Below are 18,189 nucleotides of genomic sequence, written 5' to 3'. Positions count from 1 at the left end.
TGTGCTCTTTTGTCGGCTCTCTAGCGAATCATAGCTTCTTTATCTCGTTTGCACGTGCGTGTGCGCGCATGCCTGGGGCATGTCCAAGGACGACGCCCGGCGCACTGTTTACTCAATTCATCGCCTGTGCACGTGTTCTGTACTGTTTCCTCTCGGGCCACTGCGGTGTAGACTCGCTTACGCGCCCCACAGCAAAATTTGGATCTGTGTGTTGGCTTTGTCCTGCTTCGGCGTTCCCTGCGCATCGATGTAACCTGTGCACCCTGACTCAGAAATGCACTGCGTGCAGAGTGCTCTACTGGCGCATTCAACGTCGCTGCACCTCGTGGTTGCGATGCTGACACCACGGTTCTGCTTTCTACTTTGACCGCCTCGTTCTCTTTCCTCCATTCCTCACTATTGACCACCACACAGCTAAAATAACTCGAAAGCCGGCTGTCAGTTCGCCTGCGCGCATTATCCCTTCTCAATCGTCCGCCACCGTACAGTAGCCGTTCTGTGTGGGTGCTGTCAAACCCAGCTTCCTTCCGCTGAAACCAAACAGCCAAGAACTATGGCGGTGTTTTCATGCCTGAAGTGCGGCTATGCCTACGAGTTCCTCGTCTCGAATAGCTTCACTCGTAGGCTGCTGACAAGAACAGATCACTGTCCCAAGTGCGATCGCCTTTCCACGTTCCGGTTCATGAGCGTCAGCGGCATGGTCGGGCGCATGCCTTTCAAGCCGGTGGATACGCCCGGGCCTTCCCATGCCACGTTGTACTGGCGCAAGAAGCGGGGCGGGAAGACCGCGTCCCAACCGTTAAATGAAGTCTGCAAGAAGAACGAATTTTGACTATGTCGGCCCAGGGTATGGGGAACGGAAAACTTGTGAAAACGGGGCTTGCCCCGCCTGGCGGCCTCCTCCGTGGGTCCGCCACCTTCGCGTGGCGCCTACTGGCTCGTTCCGCGGGGCATGCCCGCCGGCCCACCCCCGGGGGGGGGGGGGGGGGCGAACGGGGCCACCCCCAAACGGCGCCCAAAACAACGCAAAAGAAATGCCCGAGGGAACACCTACGACACACACACCTCCCCCTCCCCCCTTTCGACAGGAAACGCGCGAGTCGCCAGCGTAGCGCGCAGCAGACCGCCCCTTTTAAGATGCCAGGGGGGTGGGGAAGTGCCAAGAAATGAAACGCGCGGGTCGCGGGGGCCCCTGGTCTGTTCCGGGGCGCCCCTCGCGGCGTTGTGCAGCCCGGTTGCGGGGGGGGGGGGGGATGGGGTGGGTGGGCGCGCCAGAGTTCTGCGGCATGGCGCCCTGCGGAGGGGCCGACGGGGAAACGACCGGCCGAGAGCGGGGGTAGGCGATGAGGGAAATAGCCGAGATCACGCAAATCGGCGCACGGCGGCGGAGAGGCTGTGCGGGTACCTGGCAGTCGGTTCTGCCGACCCTAAGCTGTTTTTTTTTCTAGCCCAGCAAGGGCAAACTACTCGCTCTTTGTTCCCATTTCACGAAAAAAAGTAACCACAAGCGGCCTGCTGCCCTAGGGGCCCGGTGCCCGACTCAGAGGTACGACTCCAAATCTTCCAAGCACTTCACCTCCTCTTTTGACAAGTGCGCGACACACCTGCCCTTCTCGATGACGATGACGCTATCACACAGAGACAGAATAGTCTCCAGGCGGTGTGCAATAAGAAGGACACCGCTTTTCACAGCGTTGCCGTTGTCATCGCCTTCCCCATCGCGACCTAGCATCTCTTCCTTGATGACTCGCTGGATCAGGTCATCCGTGCGCCGATCCACCCGTGAGCTAACTTCGTCCAGCAGAACTACACGTGGCCGGTGCAGGATGGCGCGAGCGAGGCACAACATTTGACGTTGTCCGGCGGAAAGGTTTGTGCCACCAGCGGTGACGACGTGGTCCAGCGCGCGGGTGGCCGCGTCGACGGTACCGCTTGGTGATGCGATGGTGTCAGAAGCGGACTCCTCCGCATCTTGGGTCGCTGACGACGCAACCTCACCGTCAGCGCCAGTTACAGCTGATTGTCCCGAGACCGGCGCAGCGTACGGCGGCTCAAGAAGTTCATCGAGTGCCACTTTCCGCAGCACCGCGCTCAGACGTGCGTCGAGCGCCTCCGCGTCAGCTGTGACCCAGGACTCACCAGATGCCTCCCGAGGCGCCGCGCTGTCGCCACGGAAACCGAGTACGAGGTTGCTGCGATACGTGCCCTGCAGGAGAAGCGGCTCCTGGGAGACCAGCTGGAAGTAGTTCTTGCGAAGCTCGTGCTGCGGGAGATGCAATGCGTTGAGTTGTGCCTTGGGCTGTGGCGACGACGAAAAAAGTGCGCCAGGAATACGAATTTCACCCTCCACGACGTCCATGAGTCCAAGCAACGCGTTGAAGAGGGATGACTTGCCGTTGCCTGTGCGGCCAATCAGGCCTACACACTCGCCCGCGTGCAGCGTGAAACAGATGTCTTTCAGCACCCACGGAAGTTGCGGTTGGTACTTCGCGCACAGATGGCGTACATCGAGCAGCAGGTTCGTGTCTGGTTCCGAGGCGGCGCGCAGCTCCAACACCGACGCCTCCTCCTCGCTGCGACCCTCTGCCACTGCAGGTGCATCCGTTGGTACCTCTTCCTCGAGACGCAGAAGCTGCTCAGCGCTGACGAACTGGTTTTGAAACATGCCGAAGCGCCTGCACAGCATTGACAGAGAGCGCGACGCGGTCATGCTGGAAATGATGCCCAGTCCAGCAAACGCCGCGCTGCCGGCAGACGTCGTCGCCGACAGACACACCGTCAGAACGGACAGGAGCGCGAGCACTGAGGTTAAGGTGACGGCGACAAACTCTAGCCGCAGGGCAACCCAGCGATCTGCCGTAAGACCGGCGTGGGCGGCGACGTGGACAGCGTCGAGTGCCTCGTTCATCTCCTGCACAAGCTGGTCCTTTAACACCGAACCGAAGGCTCGAATCGTGATCGCCCCATTCACGGCATCCCTCATAACGGCAACTGATCGACTCTGCAGTACACCTTCCAGCGCGCGAACTTGCTTGGAGAAGGATAGAAAGCGAACAGTCAGATGGTAGAAGAGAAGCGCGGATATCGGAAGCACGGCGATGAAAGGGCCGAAGTGAATAGCGTTGAAGCACACCATGCCGAGGAGCTGAAGAATCGTCAGAAAGATGAGCTGAATCGTTTCACTAAGGGCGCGATCTACCACTTCTTGATCGCGACTGAGAATTTGCAAGAGTCGACTGGATGGAATGCGGTCGAAGTAGGAGACCGGCGCTTTGAACAGCTTGCGCACCGCGTGCAGTTGTAGCGCGTCGGCCATGCGCTGATATGAGCGGAAAAAGTAGTCGGTACGGATCGTCGACAGCAGCGCGGCGCTGAAGCCAATGAAGGCGTACGTTCCTAGGAACTGCGCGACAACGGTGTCCAGCACAAAAGGGTTGCGCCACAGAACAGGAACACCAAACATGGTGAGGACGTGGACCACCGGTGACGGCGGTGCTGGGGCCGGCGTAGATTTGTCGCCTCGCCGGACGACAAGAGACAGCATGTCGAGCATAAATTTGCGCGCTCGCTGTGACTTGGTGCTGCGCAAAATGGTCTCGTAGGCTGCATTGCGCTTATCGTAGAGAGAAATGTACACACCCAGCCAGTTGTCCATCAGCGTCCGGAAGAGCTGCATGGACACACTCAGCGCAAAGAAACATAGGAACCGACCGCCGCCGATGTACTCGATAAACAGCCGGTGCAGATCCGAGGCGCGTGGGAGAAGGGAGTCAATGCCGGCTGCAGGCGTCTGCACGGATGACATAGCTGACGACTTGCGTGATGCTTCTGTCACCTGGTTCGGCTTTGTGAACAGCGGAGGGGTTGGATTGTTCTGGTACGTCGACGAGTCCGCCGCCTCAGCGCCAGCGGCCTGGTGGTGAATGGACCGTCGTTGCTCCATCGCCGCCGCCGCCGCCGTCGCGTTGCGCCACGCGCTCTTCCGCTGGTGGACTTGGTCTTCCGTCAGCGCCTGATGGGTCATGTCTTCGTGCAGTGTGCCATCCGGCCTCAGGTGGAACACGCGATTTGGCATCAGTAGGCTCACTGCAGCATGTGTGGCGAGCACAACAGTTTTGGTGCGGCGCTGCGGGGCGGGGGAGGATTCTCCGGCAGCACACAGAAGTCCATGAAACAGGTACGCAATGATATGCTTCTGCACCTCAACATCGAGTGCTGAGAGCACGTCATCAAAGATGAACACATCCGTCTCGCTGTAGCGGTACACAGCACGCGCTAGCGCCACTCGCGCGCGTTGCCCCCCCGACAACTTCGAGCCCCCCTCGCCCACCATGGTGCGATCACCCTTCGCCAGTGCTTCGATGTCACTCTTGAGGGCGCAGGCTTCGACCACGCGATTGTACCACTCTCTCTCCGTCGCGCTCTCGGGGACGTCGTCAGAGAGGAGGCGAATGTTCTCGCGCATAGTCCCCTGGCGCAACCATGGCACCTCGGCACAGTACACCACACGACCGCCCACCTGAAATCCCTGACAATCGGGCAAAACCCTTGTTTCAGACGGCGTTGCTGTCGTGCTTCTCGCGCTCGCGACGTGATTGTCGTTGGGTACAACGTACAGCTCTCCCAGCATGGAAAGCAGTAGGGCGCTTTTGCCGCACCCTGTGGGGCCATGCAACACGACAAACTCACCAGGCAAGATGTCGAGGTCAATGTCGTGTAGAACGACAGTGCGAGAGCCATTATCCAGCGGACTTCTATACGTGTTGTGCGTGGGGCTTGAATTGGTATCCTCTTCCACTCTCCGGTCACTTTCCTTGCACGCGGTGCCCGGTGAGCGGAGGTGACGCTTGGGGCTTTGCTTGGAGCTGTAGCAGAGCGCGCTGTCGAAGGCCATTTGATCTGCCACAGCTGCCTGCGTGTTCCATGCGAATGTTCCACGCTCGCATCGCACTTCGCCCACCCTCACAGGTACGGTGACTGACGGCAGCACCTCTCTCGCCGCACCCTTGCCGTTGTGCTGACGTAGGAGATGTTCTACGTAGGCGGCGCTGGCGTTCTCGCCGACTTCGTGCTCGGAGAGAAAGCGCTCAATGCGCTGCATCGAGGTGTAGCCACGAGAGACCTGCGAATAGAGTTGCGGCAGCGTCCAGACAGGGAACCGCATCACCTGCAGCGCTGCCATCGTTGGCACCAGCACCGCCGCGTCCATGGCGCCACCAGTGAGAAGGTACGACCCGCAGCACACGAGCGCGACCAGCAACGTTGTCACCTCTGTTTGTGCAGCAGCGACGCTTTCTGCTCGTCCAACGCGCTTCGTTCCATCACTCTCTCGCACGCGGGCTTCCTCCACACGTCCCACAAGGCACTCTTCGAGTGCCATGGACTTCACTGTGCGCATTGACGAGAAGGCGGCGGTGAGATCACTGAGGCGAGACTCGTTGTTCTTGGCTTGCTGCTGCGCTATGCGCACACGGGCGGCACTGCTGCGGTTCAGCGGAATGAGCGCAATGAGGGCGGCAAACGTGGCGAGCGTAGAGAAGAGCCCCACGTACGTGTGCATACTCATCAGGGATGATATAATCACAAAGGGGTGCCCCCACACGTTGTGCAAGAAGATGAGGCAGTCTGAACAGTTGGTGATGTCGACGGTGATAAGTGCCATGACTTCGCCCTCACGTGACAGCGAGGCGGTGGCGGTGGTGGCGGTGGCGGTGGTGGTGGTGGTGGTGGTCACTTCTTCAGCTGCTGGTTTGACCGTCGGCAAGGACGACGCCTCTTTCCCTTTCCTGTTGTTCTCACTCTGGCGACGGGAGGACTGCAGGCGGTCCGGTGTCCGCAGTGACACGGCCCTTCTGCCGCCGCCAGTGTACGCCAAGGGGGTTGCCAGAGACTGCCGCAGCAGTAACGTCTTCAGTGCAGAGGCGGACTTGAGGCATGCGACGTACAGATGGGTCAGGTACAGCTGGAAAAAGAGAGCTTGAAGCGACAGAACCAGAATGAGACTCAGACAAATTAGAAGGCCGCGACCAAGGTAGCTCTGACGTACACTGGTGTTCGATACGCTCACCTCCTTCAGAAAGGCCACCAGTGACTTCACGACTCGCGGAGCCAGCAGCGACAGCAGGTCATGCGTCAGCTTCAGCGGGACACAAGTGAACACAAACTGACGGCCGCTGGGGTGGCGCAGAAACACTCGAAAAAGCGAAGAGCCACGCCGGACCGTACCAAACTCGTCCTGGCGGGTACCTGCTCCTCGCGAAGAGGGAGGGAGGAAGAAGACTGCGAAGGCACGCGACAGGACGCGGCGGATAGGTCCTGTGATGGTCATAAAACTGCGCTCCAGCCACCCCTCTTCTCTGCGAAAAGGAAGCTCGTGCCGTCGCTGCCACAGCACCCATCCTGGCTCGTCGATCCTGTCCCGCGTCCACAGAGAGCGTGGCAGTCGCGGTAGTCGGTCCACAACACGCAGCAGTGCACGCCAATGGTCACGTCCGTCGTCGATGATGGAGGACAAGCGTGGAGGCGAGAAGGTGTTGAGGGGGGAGAGCAGAGTGAAGTTCAGGAGAGGACTGACCCAGCTGTCCGTTGCCAGCGAGGCAAACGAGGTTTTGTTCGGGTCGGGAAAAGCGTCACCAGGGCGATGGGTTGCCTCTGTTGGCAGACCAATGCGCCTACAGTCACTCACGTCCCGCCGCATCCTGCCAGGGACTTGTTCTCGCATGTCTTCCTCCTCTGAGTCCGACACTGTCGCGCCTAGAGAGCAGCCTGCAAGCAACGGTGTGGCAGTGAAAATGTTCGGACACAGGTGGGCCGCGTTGGCGGCCTCGCGGGACCGCTTCCAGAGAGCACCACACACAGGGCACCGCTCCCACCCGTTGGGGATGAAAAGGGGCCGCACCCCGACAAGTGCGTGGAAGAGCCGCTGCGCATCCAGTGCCACAATCACTCCCAGTACCACCTTCACAAAAATGATCACAAGCACGCCAGCTGCAATGGCGTCGGCCGTCGAGTCGAACAGCTGCGGAGGGAGAAGCAGTGAGGCCTCAATCTGGAAGCTGGCAATGGCTTGTTGACGTATCTGCAGTTGGCGCAGAGAAGCGTACGTCGGCTCCGCCACCCCAGGCGCGCGCCACGTCTTGTCCGCAGTGCTCTTCACGGTTGCCGCCGAGTTCAGCCCAGGGTAGCTCATGAACCAGGTCAGCTCGACAGCAGCCAGGGCGAGACGAAGCACGCTGTCGTATCCGTTGCCATATCGCACGGTGATGTGTAGTGGTACCGGCTTCCGCGAGCCGCTCCGCACCAGCTGCCGTCGACTCCGACACAGCGCTGTGAGACTGCTGAGGAAACCGGTGAAGAGCCGCAACGCAGCAAGTACACTGTTCAGAGAGATGAATGCAAGCCCGAAGAAGAGCACCATGCTCGACGGTGACTTCCACAAGAAGGCAAGGCCTTCCCGTGACGCCGCGAGCGCGCCTGCCGTTCCCGTACCACCACTGGTCTTGAACACGTCCACTAGTCCGTGCAGCAGGGTCTGGTCTACAGACCGACAAATCCCGTTCCACACACGAATGAATGCATCCTTGACGAGGTCAGTTTTGGTGATGTTGGTACTCGTGAATGTGATCGTCGAGTTGAAGAGTTGGTCCACCAATTGGCCCCACAGGATGTGTACAAAGCATAAGTGAATCAGAAAGAAGGCGTAGCCCGGGATGCGCCGCAGTACACCGTGCACGAGAAAGGTAGAGCGACTTCGTGACGCTTTGACCTCGACAGCCATCAGGGTCTTGCTTGGCATGGCAGGCGCCTTTCCCCCACCCTGCCGCTCTCCTTCACTTCTTCCTGTCTCCCTGTTCTGGAGGACACACTACCACACAGGAGTGCAGAGTGGTAGATACTTGTCAGAGGCAGAGCCCGAGGAGAGCGCCGCCCACCTCGATACCGGCTCTGAGATGCACGGAAACTCCTCTCGCAGTGAGATTTTTCGGCTCGTCCAAGCGGAAAGGGGTAAGACAACCGAGCGCGTCTAGGGGAATGACGGTCCAAACTAGGTGACAGGGAAAGCGAACAGGGAAGCCGCAGCAACAAAGAGATGCAGGGGAGGTGGGGGGAGGGGGGTGAAGGCGGTAGCAAAAAGCTGACAGGGGGGAGGAGGGGTAGTTCCAAACTGCACGTTCTCGCCTTTTTAAACGTAGTCTCCTTTCCAGGGATATACTTTAGCGCCTGTTAGATATGCGATGGCAATGCCACAGTGGAGAGGGCAGCTCTTTCGTGGAGGGAAAGCGTCGGCGGAGCAGTGAAGTTCTTGGCGCTCCAGGAAGAACAGTCATACACTATCAAGGACACAGTGTGCTACTGCAGACACAACAGGAACACGAAACTCCAGCACACGACCAACAACAACAACGAAGGGAAGGGAGCAGTGATGGCACAATCCAAGCAAGCAAAAAACAGAAACAACACGGATAGAGAGAGAGGGAGAGAGGTGTCGCTAAAGGAGACGCTTCCAAAGGCCAGGGTCACCTGCCCGAGCCCCACGACGGCACTGAAGTGTAACGGCCCTGATGAGATGCACCCCTCTTTTTGGCTTGTTTGTGTTGCGCCTGCCCGTCTGTCCTGATTGAAGAGGCGGGAAAAAATTTTTCCGCGGCCTTCTCTGCCTTGTCCCCACCGCGTCGTGGCGGACGTATATATGGAGACGGTGAGAGCACAAAGAGACGCAGAAAAACCCCACACCACACGCCACCTTTCCCTTTTCGCTCTGTTTTTGATGGCCCCCCTCCCCACCGACACTCCCCCACTTGCGGACACACACACACACACACACACACAAAGAGAAAGAGAGAACGAGAAAGAGAGGGACAGACTCGTCGGCCTCGATAACGGACGTCGCTACACCGGCAAGCAACTTTACGCTACTGCCGTGAGCAACCGGTAGGTCCTTGCCTACCTCCACGCTCACAGGGTAAATAAATAGATACCCAACAGAGAAGAAGAAAGCCAGAAAAAGAAGGGGTTATACCGACGAGGTCTTAAAGGGGTGGGGGGAGATCGATAATTGTAGAAAACCTCAATGTGCGCCGCGCCGATGTGGGCGCCAAGGATGCAGTGTTGGGGCAAATATGCAAATAGCGTTGACGTACTTCACTACGGGTCACCGTGCGAATGCGTGCTGCGGCTTGTTGATACCAAGTAGATGAATGTGAGGACTGCAGACAAGACACATACATGCCGATGTGCGCACATGTAGGGACCAGGAAGTGAGGGGGTGGCGGGTCCGTGAGAAGACAGCAGCGCAATGGAGGTTGTGGAAAGAGAGAGGACAGGTGACGATGCAGAGGTGAGCGGCAGGCTTGAATACAAAAAGCCATGCTAGCGCATCACTCTTTTAAAGGAGGTAATTGTGTGTGACGAGAGAGCTGTCAGTGCACCACTTGAGACTGACTCAGTTCGCATAATGTGGGTTCACAGAAACTCCCCCTCGACGACTGAAATAAGAACAAAGCATACGCGAGAACACACAACATCCGGTTGCCCACGCGAATACCGCCTTCCTTAAAGAGGAAAGGGAGGGGGCAAAGACAGGAGTGCGCAGCCAGGTGGTATGGTACACACCAGCAAACACAAGGCTCATCGAGAGCACTGCACCCCAACACACCACGACCCACAGCTGACACTTAAGTGCCGCAATGGTCGAAAGGGTATTCTTCTTTCATGCGATGGCAATGGTATCATGGAGGGGGAGGAAGGGAAGGAAGGAAGGAAGGGGAGAGACCGGTGTAGCAGATACTTCTGCGAGGACGACAGTTGTTTTAGTGAACCCACACATATACATAAAGGTCCTCACGGGGAGGGGGAGAGGGAAGTAGGGCATATGAGCGACGACCGTTTTGTGAGCCAGATAAGAACGAGGGACAGCGGCGACTCAGATGAGCCACTGACAAGCTTCTTCCCTACAGCTTCCACCACTTCCACCGAACTTCCGCATCTTCCTCCAAAAAGAGCGAAAACTGGACTTGAATAAGAAGGAGCAGGTTCTTCTCCGAGTTGCCCGTGCGCCCGGCACCCGACTTGTGCGCAGGAGGGTTCGGGTGAGCCGTGCCTGCTTTCGCTGTCATTTCGTTGTTCAGCACTTCTGTGGTGTCGTCTTCGGAGGAGGTGAGGCTGCACAGCCCCGGCATTATGAACAGGCGGAACAGCTTGTTCACCACGACGACAGGCGCGTTGCGCTTGTCGTCAAAGAAGAGTAAAATACGCATCCCGCGCGTCTCGGGTGACGCCGCGACCTTTCGAGTTGAGGTGCTAGAGAGTGGTAAGAGAGGAGAGCACAAGAGCGGCTCCACTGCGGCAGAGGTGGAACGAGTGGGAATCAGATACGCGGAGCCCTCAACATCTTCGCGAAATAGTTTGCGAGGTGCTAAGGCGGCGCCCGTGGGCTGTGCGGTGGCTGCTGCAACTTCTGCGGAAGCACACTTTGCCGACTGGTTTGTGGTCGGTGGTAAAGAATCTTCACCTGTTTGCTGCGCTGTGTTGAGAGGGGCAGAGGAAATTTGATGAGGGCCTTGGCGCGATCCCTGGCGAGACGCTGATGCACTGTCCCGCTGTTCGCACTGCCGCTTCAGCATGTTTTCTACCCTCTGACGTTGCTGCTGTTCCATCTCATTTTTCTCATCCTTCGCTTGCTTTGCAATGACGCGGGAACGCACAATGTCGAGAAAGGCAGCAAATTCGTGCGGGCGTGGTTCACCAACCAGCAGGGGCAGCTGTTCCCGTCTGCGACGGCGCCGCTCTCGACGGCGACGCGTCACGTTCTCCTTGCGGCGCCGCTCTTCTTCTGACAAGCAGTGTGCCGGAGTGACGTTCATCACCGCGGCTGGCAGCTTACCTACCCCCCGCACGGGCGGCGGGGCTGACGTCCCCGGCGATACCTCTGTTGGCGAGACGACCGGCGAAAGTGAAGAGGAGGCCACATCTGAGGAGCAGCTCGAGGAGAGTGGCACATTCCACTCGTCTACATCGTGGGCAGTGTGCTGCCGGCGGCGGTGGTGGTTACTTCCACTCCTGTTCGCCACACTGGCTGTGGAGGGAAAACTATGGTAGATGCGCAGCACACGTGAGCCGTGCACCTGTGAGTGCAGTGAGGAGGAGGTTTCGTTCAAGGTGGACTCCGCCCTTTCTGCGTTGTTGATAGGGGTAGGGGCCGACGTCCCGCTACCAGAGGTTTCCACCTCCCCCTCTTCGTGCATTTTGTCCACCAGAGCAACTCGGGCTGTCTTCTCTGCTTCTGCTTCATCCAAGTCATCGTCCTCCGCCTGGTCCCTTTCCAACGCTTCCAGTGCCAGCCCCAGCCGCTCTGTCCCCACCTGTTCGCACAGGAGCTGGTACGGGAACCCCATGAAGGACTGTTGGCATGCCAATACCACCTCCCGCACTGCTGAGAAGATCTTCGCACTTCGCGCTTTGGGATCGGTGGGGAAGAAGAGAGAAGCATGATAGAGCGCAGGGTCGTAACCAGAGACGGAGAGGAGAGGATCCCCCACAAAGTCCGGCAGGCTTGACCGCATCTTGACAACGGCACCCTTGAGGGCTGCCGTACCTGCGGAGAGGAAATGTTCAAAGAGGGTCGTCTCTCTCGGCGGTGTCGAGCTGGTGCTAGAGTTGCTACCGCATAATGGTGCCGCCCCAGCAGCCACCGCTGCTGTGGGGGCAGCACCGCTGTTTTGTTCACCTGTCAAGGTGGCTGTCAACTTTTCCTTGATATGCTTCTGGGCTCTGTCGTAGCAGCACTCGACGTAGCTTAAAATGGCCGCTAAGGCATCGTTGGGGTCGTGGTACGGGGTGTCTTCGACAAAGAGGGTCTCGCGGGGGATGTCCCTCTCGAACTGTTCCCAAACGTATAGCCACTCGTGGTCCAGTGCGTTGGGATCGGCAAAGCGGCGCGATATTTCTCTCCGTTCCGCGTGTGTGAGATCTCTGGCTCCGGCGAGTTGCTGATAGTTGCACAGCGCACGATCGAGTTGCTGGTGTCGCAGCTTGCTCTCTTCAATTGTCTCTTCGAAATCGGGGGAGTAGTTATAGCGAAACACAACCGGCGTACGTGCACGCCGATAGATACCCTCCTGCAAGAGCGCGTGCAGCTGCATCGCCTCCAGTTTTTTTGCTTGCTCGGAATCTAGGGTCTGGGAAGGTGGAGCGGGAACCTGTTTTGCCCGTTCACCCACCGCAGCAGCGGAGGCAGCGGGGTCAACATGAAGGCCTGTGGCGGAGGCTGCAGTTGCCCTGCTGCTCGCACCCAGGTCCCTTGACGGTGGAAGTGACAGGTCCTCAAAGGTGACGCTGTGTGGCGCCGCGGCAGGTGCTGGGGAAGTAACCGGGCCCATCGTCTCTGTGTCACGGCTGCGCATGAGAAAGATGTAGGAAGCGGGGATACGCTGCAAGCTGGACCCCGTCCCTTCTGCCACTGCCACGGTGACAGCCTCCTCTGCCACAGTGGAACCGGGCACAGCAGATGGCGGGGGAATGCCTGCACCTGCAGTGGCCAGTGAGGCATTGGGGTTCTCAGCTCTTTTGTTTGATGATCCAGCAGAAGTGGGAGTCCCGACTTGAGCACCATGCTCCTCATCAACTCTACCTGTCACCTCCACGCGCATGGCTGCGGGCTTGGCGAGGCACGCTGAGGAGGTGGCAAGTGCCGTGTTCCACTCCTGCGTCATTCTGAGCGAGAGGGATGGGATGGCGCTGTTGTGGACAATACTGCCTTGAGGGTCGTAGGTGTGCACATACTGCGTTGGCTGCTTTGCGGCGCCTTGCTCTCTGTTTCGGAGGTGATGTGTATCGCAATGGCGCTGTAGAGTCCACAGATGGTCACGCTGCGCTTCTTCACGCGCTACGTAGGAGTGAAAGCCAGAGAGAGCGTCAGAGAAGAGGGCTTTCCGGGCAGCAGTGAGGGAGATGGTGTAGCGTGGGGAGTCGTAGAATTCTTCCATTGTCGCCGGGAGTTTGCCCCTCATCTTGCGAGATGCAGGGTGCTTGTTTGGTGAGGTTGTAACGGGTTCTGTAAGACTCCTCGCAGAGCCTCTGAGTCCTCCCAAGAACCGTCCTTGATTCTGTTCCTTTGGCTGCTGCATCGCACGGATGCGCTCAACCGCCTCTTCCGTGGTGTTGACATGCTCCAGAAGGTAAACAAAATCATCATCAGAGTCATTGGCGAACAGGGAGGGCGAGCGTGACCGAGAGGAAAGGGATACGGGGTTGCTGCGGTACCTCATCGTGTGTTGGCACTGCGGCCCAGGCGACGACTTGCGAAGTGGAGGCGGCATCAGTGAACCATGTGCTTGGGGTGTGAAGTCAGGAGACGTTGGGGCGGTTGACTTCACGGATGTTGAAGGATTTTGCTCCACCTGGTTCGTGCTTGGTGGCCTTGTCCAGGGTTGCGCCGCCCTGATGGTGAGTGCGTGGAACTGGCAGACGTCGCGTCTTAGAGGGCAAAAGAAGCCGCAGATGGGGCCTCAGTGGACGACGCGGAGGAAGCCCCCCTGCGCCGCTCGTGGTTAAACGAGGAGGTGAGAGAAGGGGGAGAGAGAGAGGCACCAACGCGTAAACAGAGAGAGGAAAAAAAGTGTTGAGAGGAGAGGAGTGGGGAAGTGGCGTCGCTGAGTTTGTGGACCAGAGTGGAGCAGACTTGGAGAGGAGGGAGGAGAGAAGCAGCGGGAAATTTTTGGCCGGATATTGCACAGTGAAAATGGGGCAAGGGGAACGAAAGGTAGGAGAGGGGTGCAAGAGGGCACGCATATATACATGGATGTTTCTCTCCACACAGCGAGTGGGTGTAAAGGGAAAAGAGTGCTGGGGGTCTCACTCGGCAATCGGGGGAGGGGCGTTGTGGACACGCGCACCTGAGCGTCCTTTGTGCACCTCCGGACGTTTGGGGTGTGTGTGAGTGTGCTTTGGTTTTCCATCTGGTAGCTCTACTCACCAAGTAGTAGTTAGAGGGCGCCGGCTACAGTGCAAGGCGGGCGCAGGCGCAGTGGGCGAGATGGGGTCCAAACACAGAAGATTTAGCGCGGGAAGGACCGTGAGTCTCACGTCTGCCAAGGAGGCCACAGAAGTCGTGTGTGTGTGTGTTAAAGGCGAGCGCAAGGAGTGATGGGTTCCGCTCGATGAGGCTTTCTTGAAGGCTAATGCAGTTATGTTTTCTGTTCTGTAATTCCTCGTTGCCACCCCCATCACGAGCACACCGTCCCGGCCGCCAAAGACAACAACAACAACAACACAAAGGTGAGAGCAAAGCAGGATGACCACGACGAGCTGCGAGGAGAGCAAGGCGGTGTAACCACAAAAAAAGCTAAGCACCAGCGCAGGTGAGCGCTGCTACGTTGTCTAGCGAGGGTGTAGGGGTGAGGAGGGTGTATGGTAGTATGCGAGGCCTCTCTCCTCTACCCCCCCCCCCCCCCAAAAAAAAGAAAGTGTGAGAGGGAGACAGAGAGGGAGAGAGAGCGATCGGAAAAGGGCAGTAGAGTGGGGAGGAGAGGATAGATGAGGAGCTGTAAAACGAAGCAATAGCGATGCCGCAAGCGCCATGAGGAGGCGAAGGGGAAAAAAAGAGAGATGTCAGTGAGCACGCTGAGGGGAGGGGGCGACGAGCGTTACCTGGAGAAGAGGCCACTGAAGGACCGTTTCGTTCGTTGCCTCTCACGGTATAGATGTGTGAGAGAGTGAAGGGAGGCGATCGTGTGACAGGGAAAACGTAGTATGTGTCTGTTGGCGAGAGGCATATAGAGGAAGAGAGGGGAGTTGCAGAGAAGGACGAGGATGGGTATGGCTGAGTGGAGCTGAGGGAGAGCGAGCGGATGCTGTCGTTTCCGCGGCTACAGCTTCTCTCGACCCTCGGTCCAATCATGAGGCTTCCACATCATTTCTGCAATATCCCTCACTGAGCATTTCTCGGCAAGCCAGAGAAGAAGGCGAGTGGTGACCGAAATAAGAAAAAATAAATGAGGATGAGGGCAAGAGGAATGCGGGCGACCTTCTTCGATTATGATTGCATTCATTGTCACCTCTGTTGGGGCGTCGTTGGCGACTTTGTGGGGCGCTCCAGTGTTATTCTTCCTTTCGTTGGTTCATTCATTTTCTTCATTTAGATGTCGAACACGCAAGCCTAAAGCGTGACGCATGCCCACGCATCGGCAGTCGACGTCGCCCTATACACACAGATACTTACACGTACGCTCGCGGAGATACACGACGCCACCAGGTTCCGAGCACCCCCACGAACCCACGGATCCCATTTCGGTCTCATCACCCCCCGACCGCAACGACACCAGGAGGAAAAAAAAAAGAAAAGTCCAAGAGAGAGGGCGCAGAGCGAAGAGTGAAGAAAGAGTATTAGAACACCACCGCGTTGATCATGGCACCGATGGATTGATTGAGGTTGCGGTGGATGACGTTTTCCGCCTCTGTTTGCAGGTGGGACATGGTGTTGATCTGACCGACGTTACCTAGATCGTCCTCGTCGCGTCCTTGCGTAATGTACTTCTCTGCCTGCTTTGAGAGGGAAATGAGCTCGCGAATGCTTGCGCGTGTCTCGCGCTGGTACACCTTTGCCTTCTCCAACTTGAAGCCCTCCTGCCAGCCCTTGCGGTACACGTTCAACAGCAACCGCAACTCGTGGTTTTTCTTACGGAAGGTCACGGGCAGATTGTAGTACTGGCGGTTTAGATTGTGGGAGAGGGCCACGGCCGACGGTTTGGACAGGAATCCGATGTTCGACGTCACCTGACGCGGTTCTACATACTCACCCATCGCTCGCATCGCCATGATCTCCTGTGGGATAGTGCGGAAGGCGTCAATCACCACCTTTCCACGCACAGACTGGATGGGGTCCACAACGACCGACACACTGCGTGGTGTCAAATTCTCGTAACCCGCAGCTGTCATCACATCCTCCGAGGACAGCCAGCAACCGAAGCCGGGATGACTGTGATACCAGCCCACGACATTCTCGTGACGACCAACCAGCTTCAGCTTGTCCAGCATGTGCACCTGATACTCCGGATCGACCGCCTCAACAGACTGACCGGTGGCGGTCTGCGGCATCGAGAAGACATCTGCGACGCGAATCGTGTAGTCGTCGATCTCCTCGCCAATCATGAGGCCCATCACCTCCAGCGGCACCCCGGCGCGACCGTGAATGAGCATCTTGAGCAGTGCGATGGACGAAATCTGAATTGTCTCCGCGGTATCACGGGCATCGCGCACCTCAGCCTGACGGCCCATGCCGCGGCCAGACATCATTCCGAAGGCCGAGGGGTCCATCTTATACCTATACCCGTGTGTGTATGTCTCTAGGGTTGCTGGACGAGAGTGCACGTTTAATAAGCGCACTAGGAGTTCAGGGGAGAGCTTGGGAGTGGGTACACTGTTGTACAGCGGTGCACTTGGTATAGAACGGTGACACACGAGAGCAACAAAAAAAACACGAAATCAACGGATCTCTACGAAGACAGGAACAGCACTGACGGGTGTGACTCTCCGCAGATAATACGTGTGCGTTCGAGAGCAGAGAAAGGGGGTACCTCCAGAAAAGAAAAACCTTTACTAGTTACACACACACAGTGTGTATGTGCGCGTCTGATCAAGTCGGCAGCTCGCTTATCTTTCACACTACCGAGAGGGAAGATGGTTCAGGAGGAAGAAAGAGAGCGAGTTGAGGAAGGGAGAATCGATGGGGTACCCACATACTAATGTAGGGTGTTTGGTTGGGCCTCAGGAACGGCGACACCAGAGGCCAGGGAAGAAGCAACACCAGGAGGCACTCTCATGACGTACATCTCCAATGCTGGGCTATTCGTGTTGAGTGTGTGTGTGTGTGTGTGAATACGAATGGTAATGGAGCTGTCATAACTTTTCATTTGTGCCTTACAACATTTTTTTGCTTCCTCCCGTATCTCCCATGTGAGCACCCAGACTCCGCCAGCCTGCGCACAGCGGTGAGAGCGTCGAAAAAAGGAAGAAGAGCTGCAAACTTTAGAGTTGCGATAACTGAGGCTGAGTGTCGGGCTGATACGCACGAACACACATCCACATATCCACACAAACTCTACGCGTGCATAAGACAAACAGAAGAAAGATGGCTTGGCAAGGAGAAACAGGAGAGGAGGGGAAGATGGTCAAGGACAGGCACATTCCATCCTCCAAACACACACAGGAGGAGACCACTTCGGTAGTCCCTTTTTCTTTCCTTTTCATAACAAAGTGTCCCTCCCATGCCATTGAGCAGGACTCGAACGCCACTCCAGCACCGTCCCTGCCTCAAGCCCCACCTACACGATCCGCAGCTCGCCCCCCGGTGCAACCGCAGGGGCGGCTCGGGCGCCACACACCAGTGGGCAGCCAGGGCCGGGTGGGGTGCACTTGAGTCATGGCGACGCCATCCCCCCATCGGGTAGGTGGCACAACCCTCTTCACTGTCGCGGGTCGCTCCCACGCAGCGCCCAACACCACCAGTCTGCCAGCATCAGCAGCGATACATCGCTCCAGCCTCCCCACGGCGTAGGCTCTTGGCCCAGTCACCACCAGAGGTGGCTCGGCACTGGCAGGGGGACGGGGAGGGGGGGCTGCCTGGCTTCCACCCAAGGTGAGAGTGCGGCGCCCTGGGGATGCCGCGCACTGAGAGGTGTCCCTCCGCCATCAGAGGGGCGCTTCTGGTGCATTATGTGAGGCCATACGAAAACGTTACGCCATGAAGAAACGAAGAAGAGGAGAGAAGTGAAACTCCGCGGAGGGAGGGAGAGAGGCCAGGCAGGATGTCGAACAACCATAAACACAAAAATCGCACCCACACCCACACCCACACACACCCACAGTTGGTCGCAGCGGAAGCAGCAAAGGCCATGTAGAGATCGTCCCCTACATGGCCTTTGCAGTCCTTCACTGTACGCCCGGGGGAGGGGGTTGGGGGTTGGGAAGCGCAAGGCACACGGCATTGTGGGCTGTAGGTGAAAGACATTCGTCCCTTTTTCCTCGCCTCCACCTCCACCTTCCCCTGTTTTAGCGCCGTATTCCTGATGCTGAGAGACTAACGTGGCAGAGGAAGAGGGGGGTGGAATGATGGTGGTGCCAGCTTGTGTCAAGGATAACGTTGGTGTGAAAGAGAGCAGTTTTAGTACAACCGCGGACCATATCTGCGCTGAT

At 57.8% G+C, this 18,189-nt stretch overlaps 3 protein-coding genes across 3 annotated transcripts; all 3 read right to left on the bottom strand.

Annotated features, from left to right (window-relative positions):
* Positions 1-1,540: 1,540 nt before the first annotated feature.
* Positions 1,541-7,795, bottom strand: LBRM_20_0600 (ABC transporter-like protein; the record flags this gene model as incomplete). Its single annotated transcript, XM_001564297.2, has 1 exon — positions 1,541-7,795. One exon carries the CDS (start codon positions 7,793-7,795, stop codon positions 1,541-1,543), a length of 6,255 nt encoding a protein of 2,084 aa, XP_001564347.2.
* Positions 7,796-9,950: 2,155 nt separating this feature from the next.
* LBRM_20_0590 (hypothetical protein, unknown function) lies at positions 9,951-13,316 on the bottom strand (the record flags this gene model as incomplete). Its single annotated transcript, XM_001564296.1, has 1 exon — positions 9,951-13,316. One exon carries the CDS (start codon positions 13,314-13,316, stop codon positions 9,951-9,953), a length of 3,366 nt encoding a protein of 1,121 aa, XP_001564346.1.
* Positions 13,317-15,381: 2,065 nt separating this feature from the next.
* Positions 15,382-16,311, bottom strand: LBRM_20_0580 (putative proteasome regulatory non-ATP-ase subunit 11; the record flags this gene model as incomplete). The annotated part of the gene is made up of 1 exon (XM_001564295.1): positions 15,382-16,311. One exon carries the CDS (start codon positions 16,309-16,311, stop codon positions 15,382-15,384), a length of 930 nt encoding a protein of 309 aa, XP_001564345.1.
* Positions 16,312-18,189: the final 1,878 nt, after the last annotated feature.

Source organism: Leishmania braziliensis (assembly GCF_000002845.2).
Source record: "Leishmania braziliensis MHOM/BR/75/M2904 contig, possible fusion of chromosomes 20 and 34".
NCBI classification, from domain to species: domain Eukaryota; phylum Euglenozoa; class Kinetoplastea; order Trypanosomatida; family Trypanosomatidae; genus Leishmania; species Leishmania braziliensis.
Note: the sequence above shows the minus strand (reverse complement) of the source record. Positions and strands in the feature narration are given on the sequence as shown.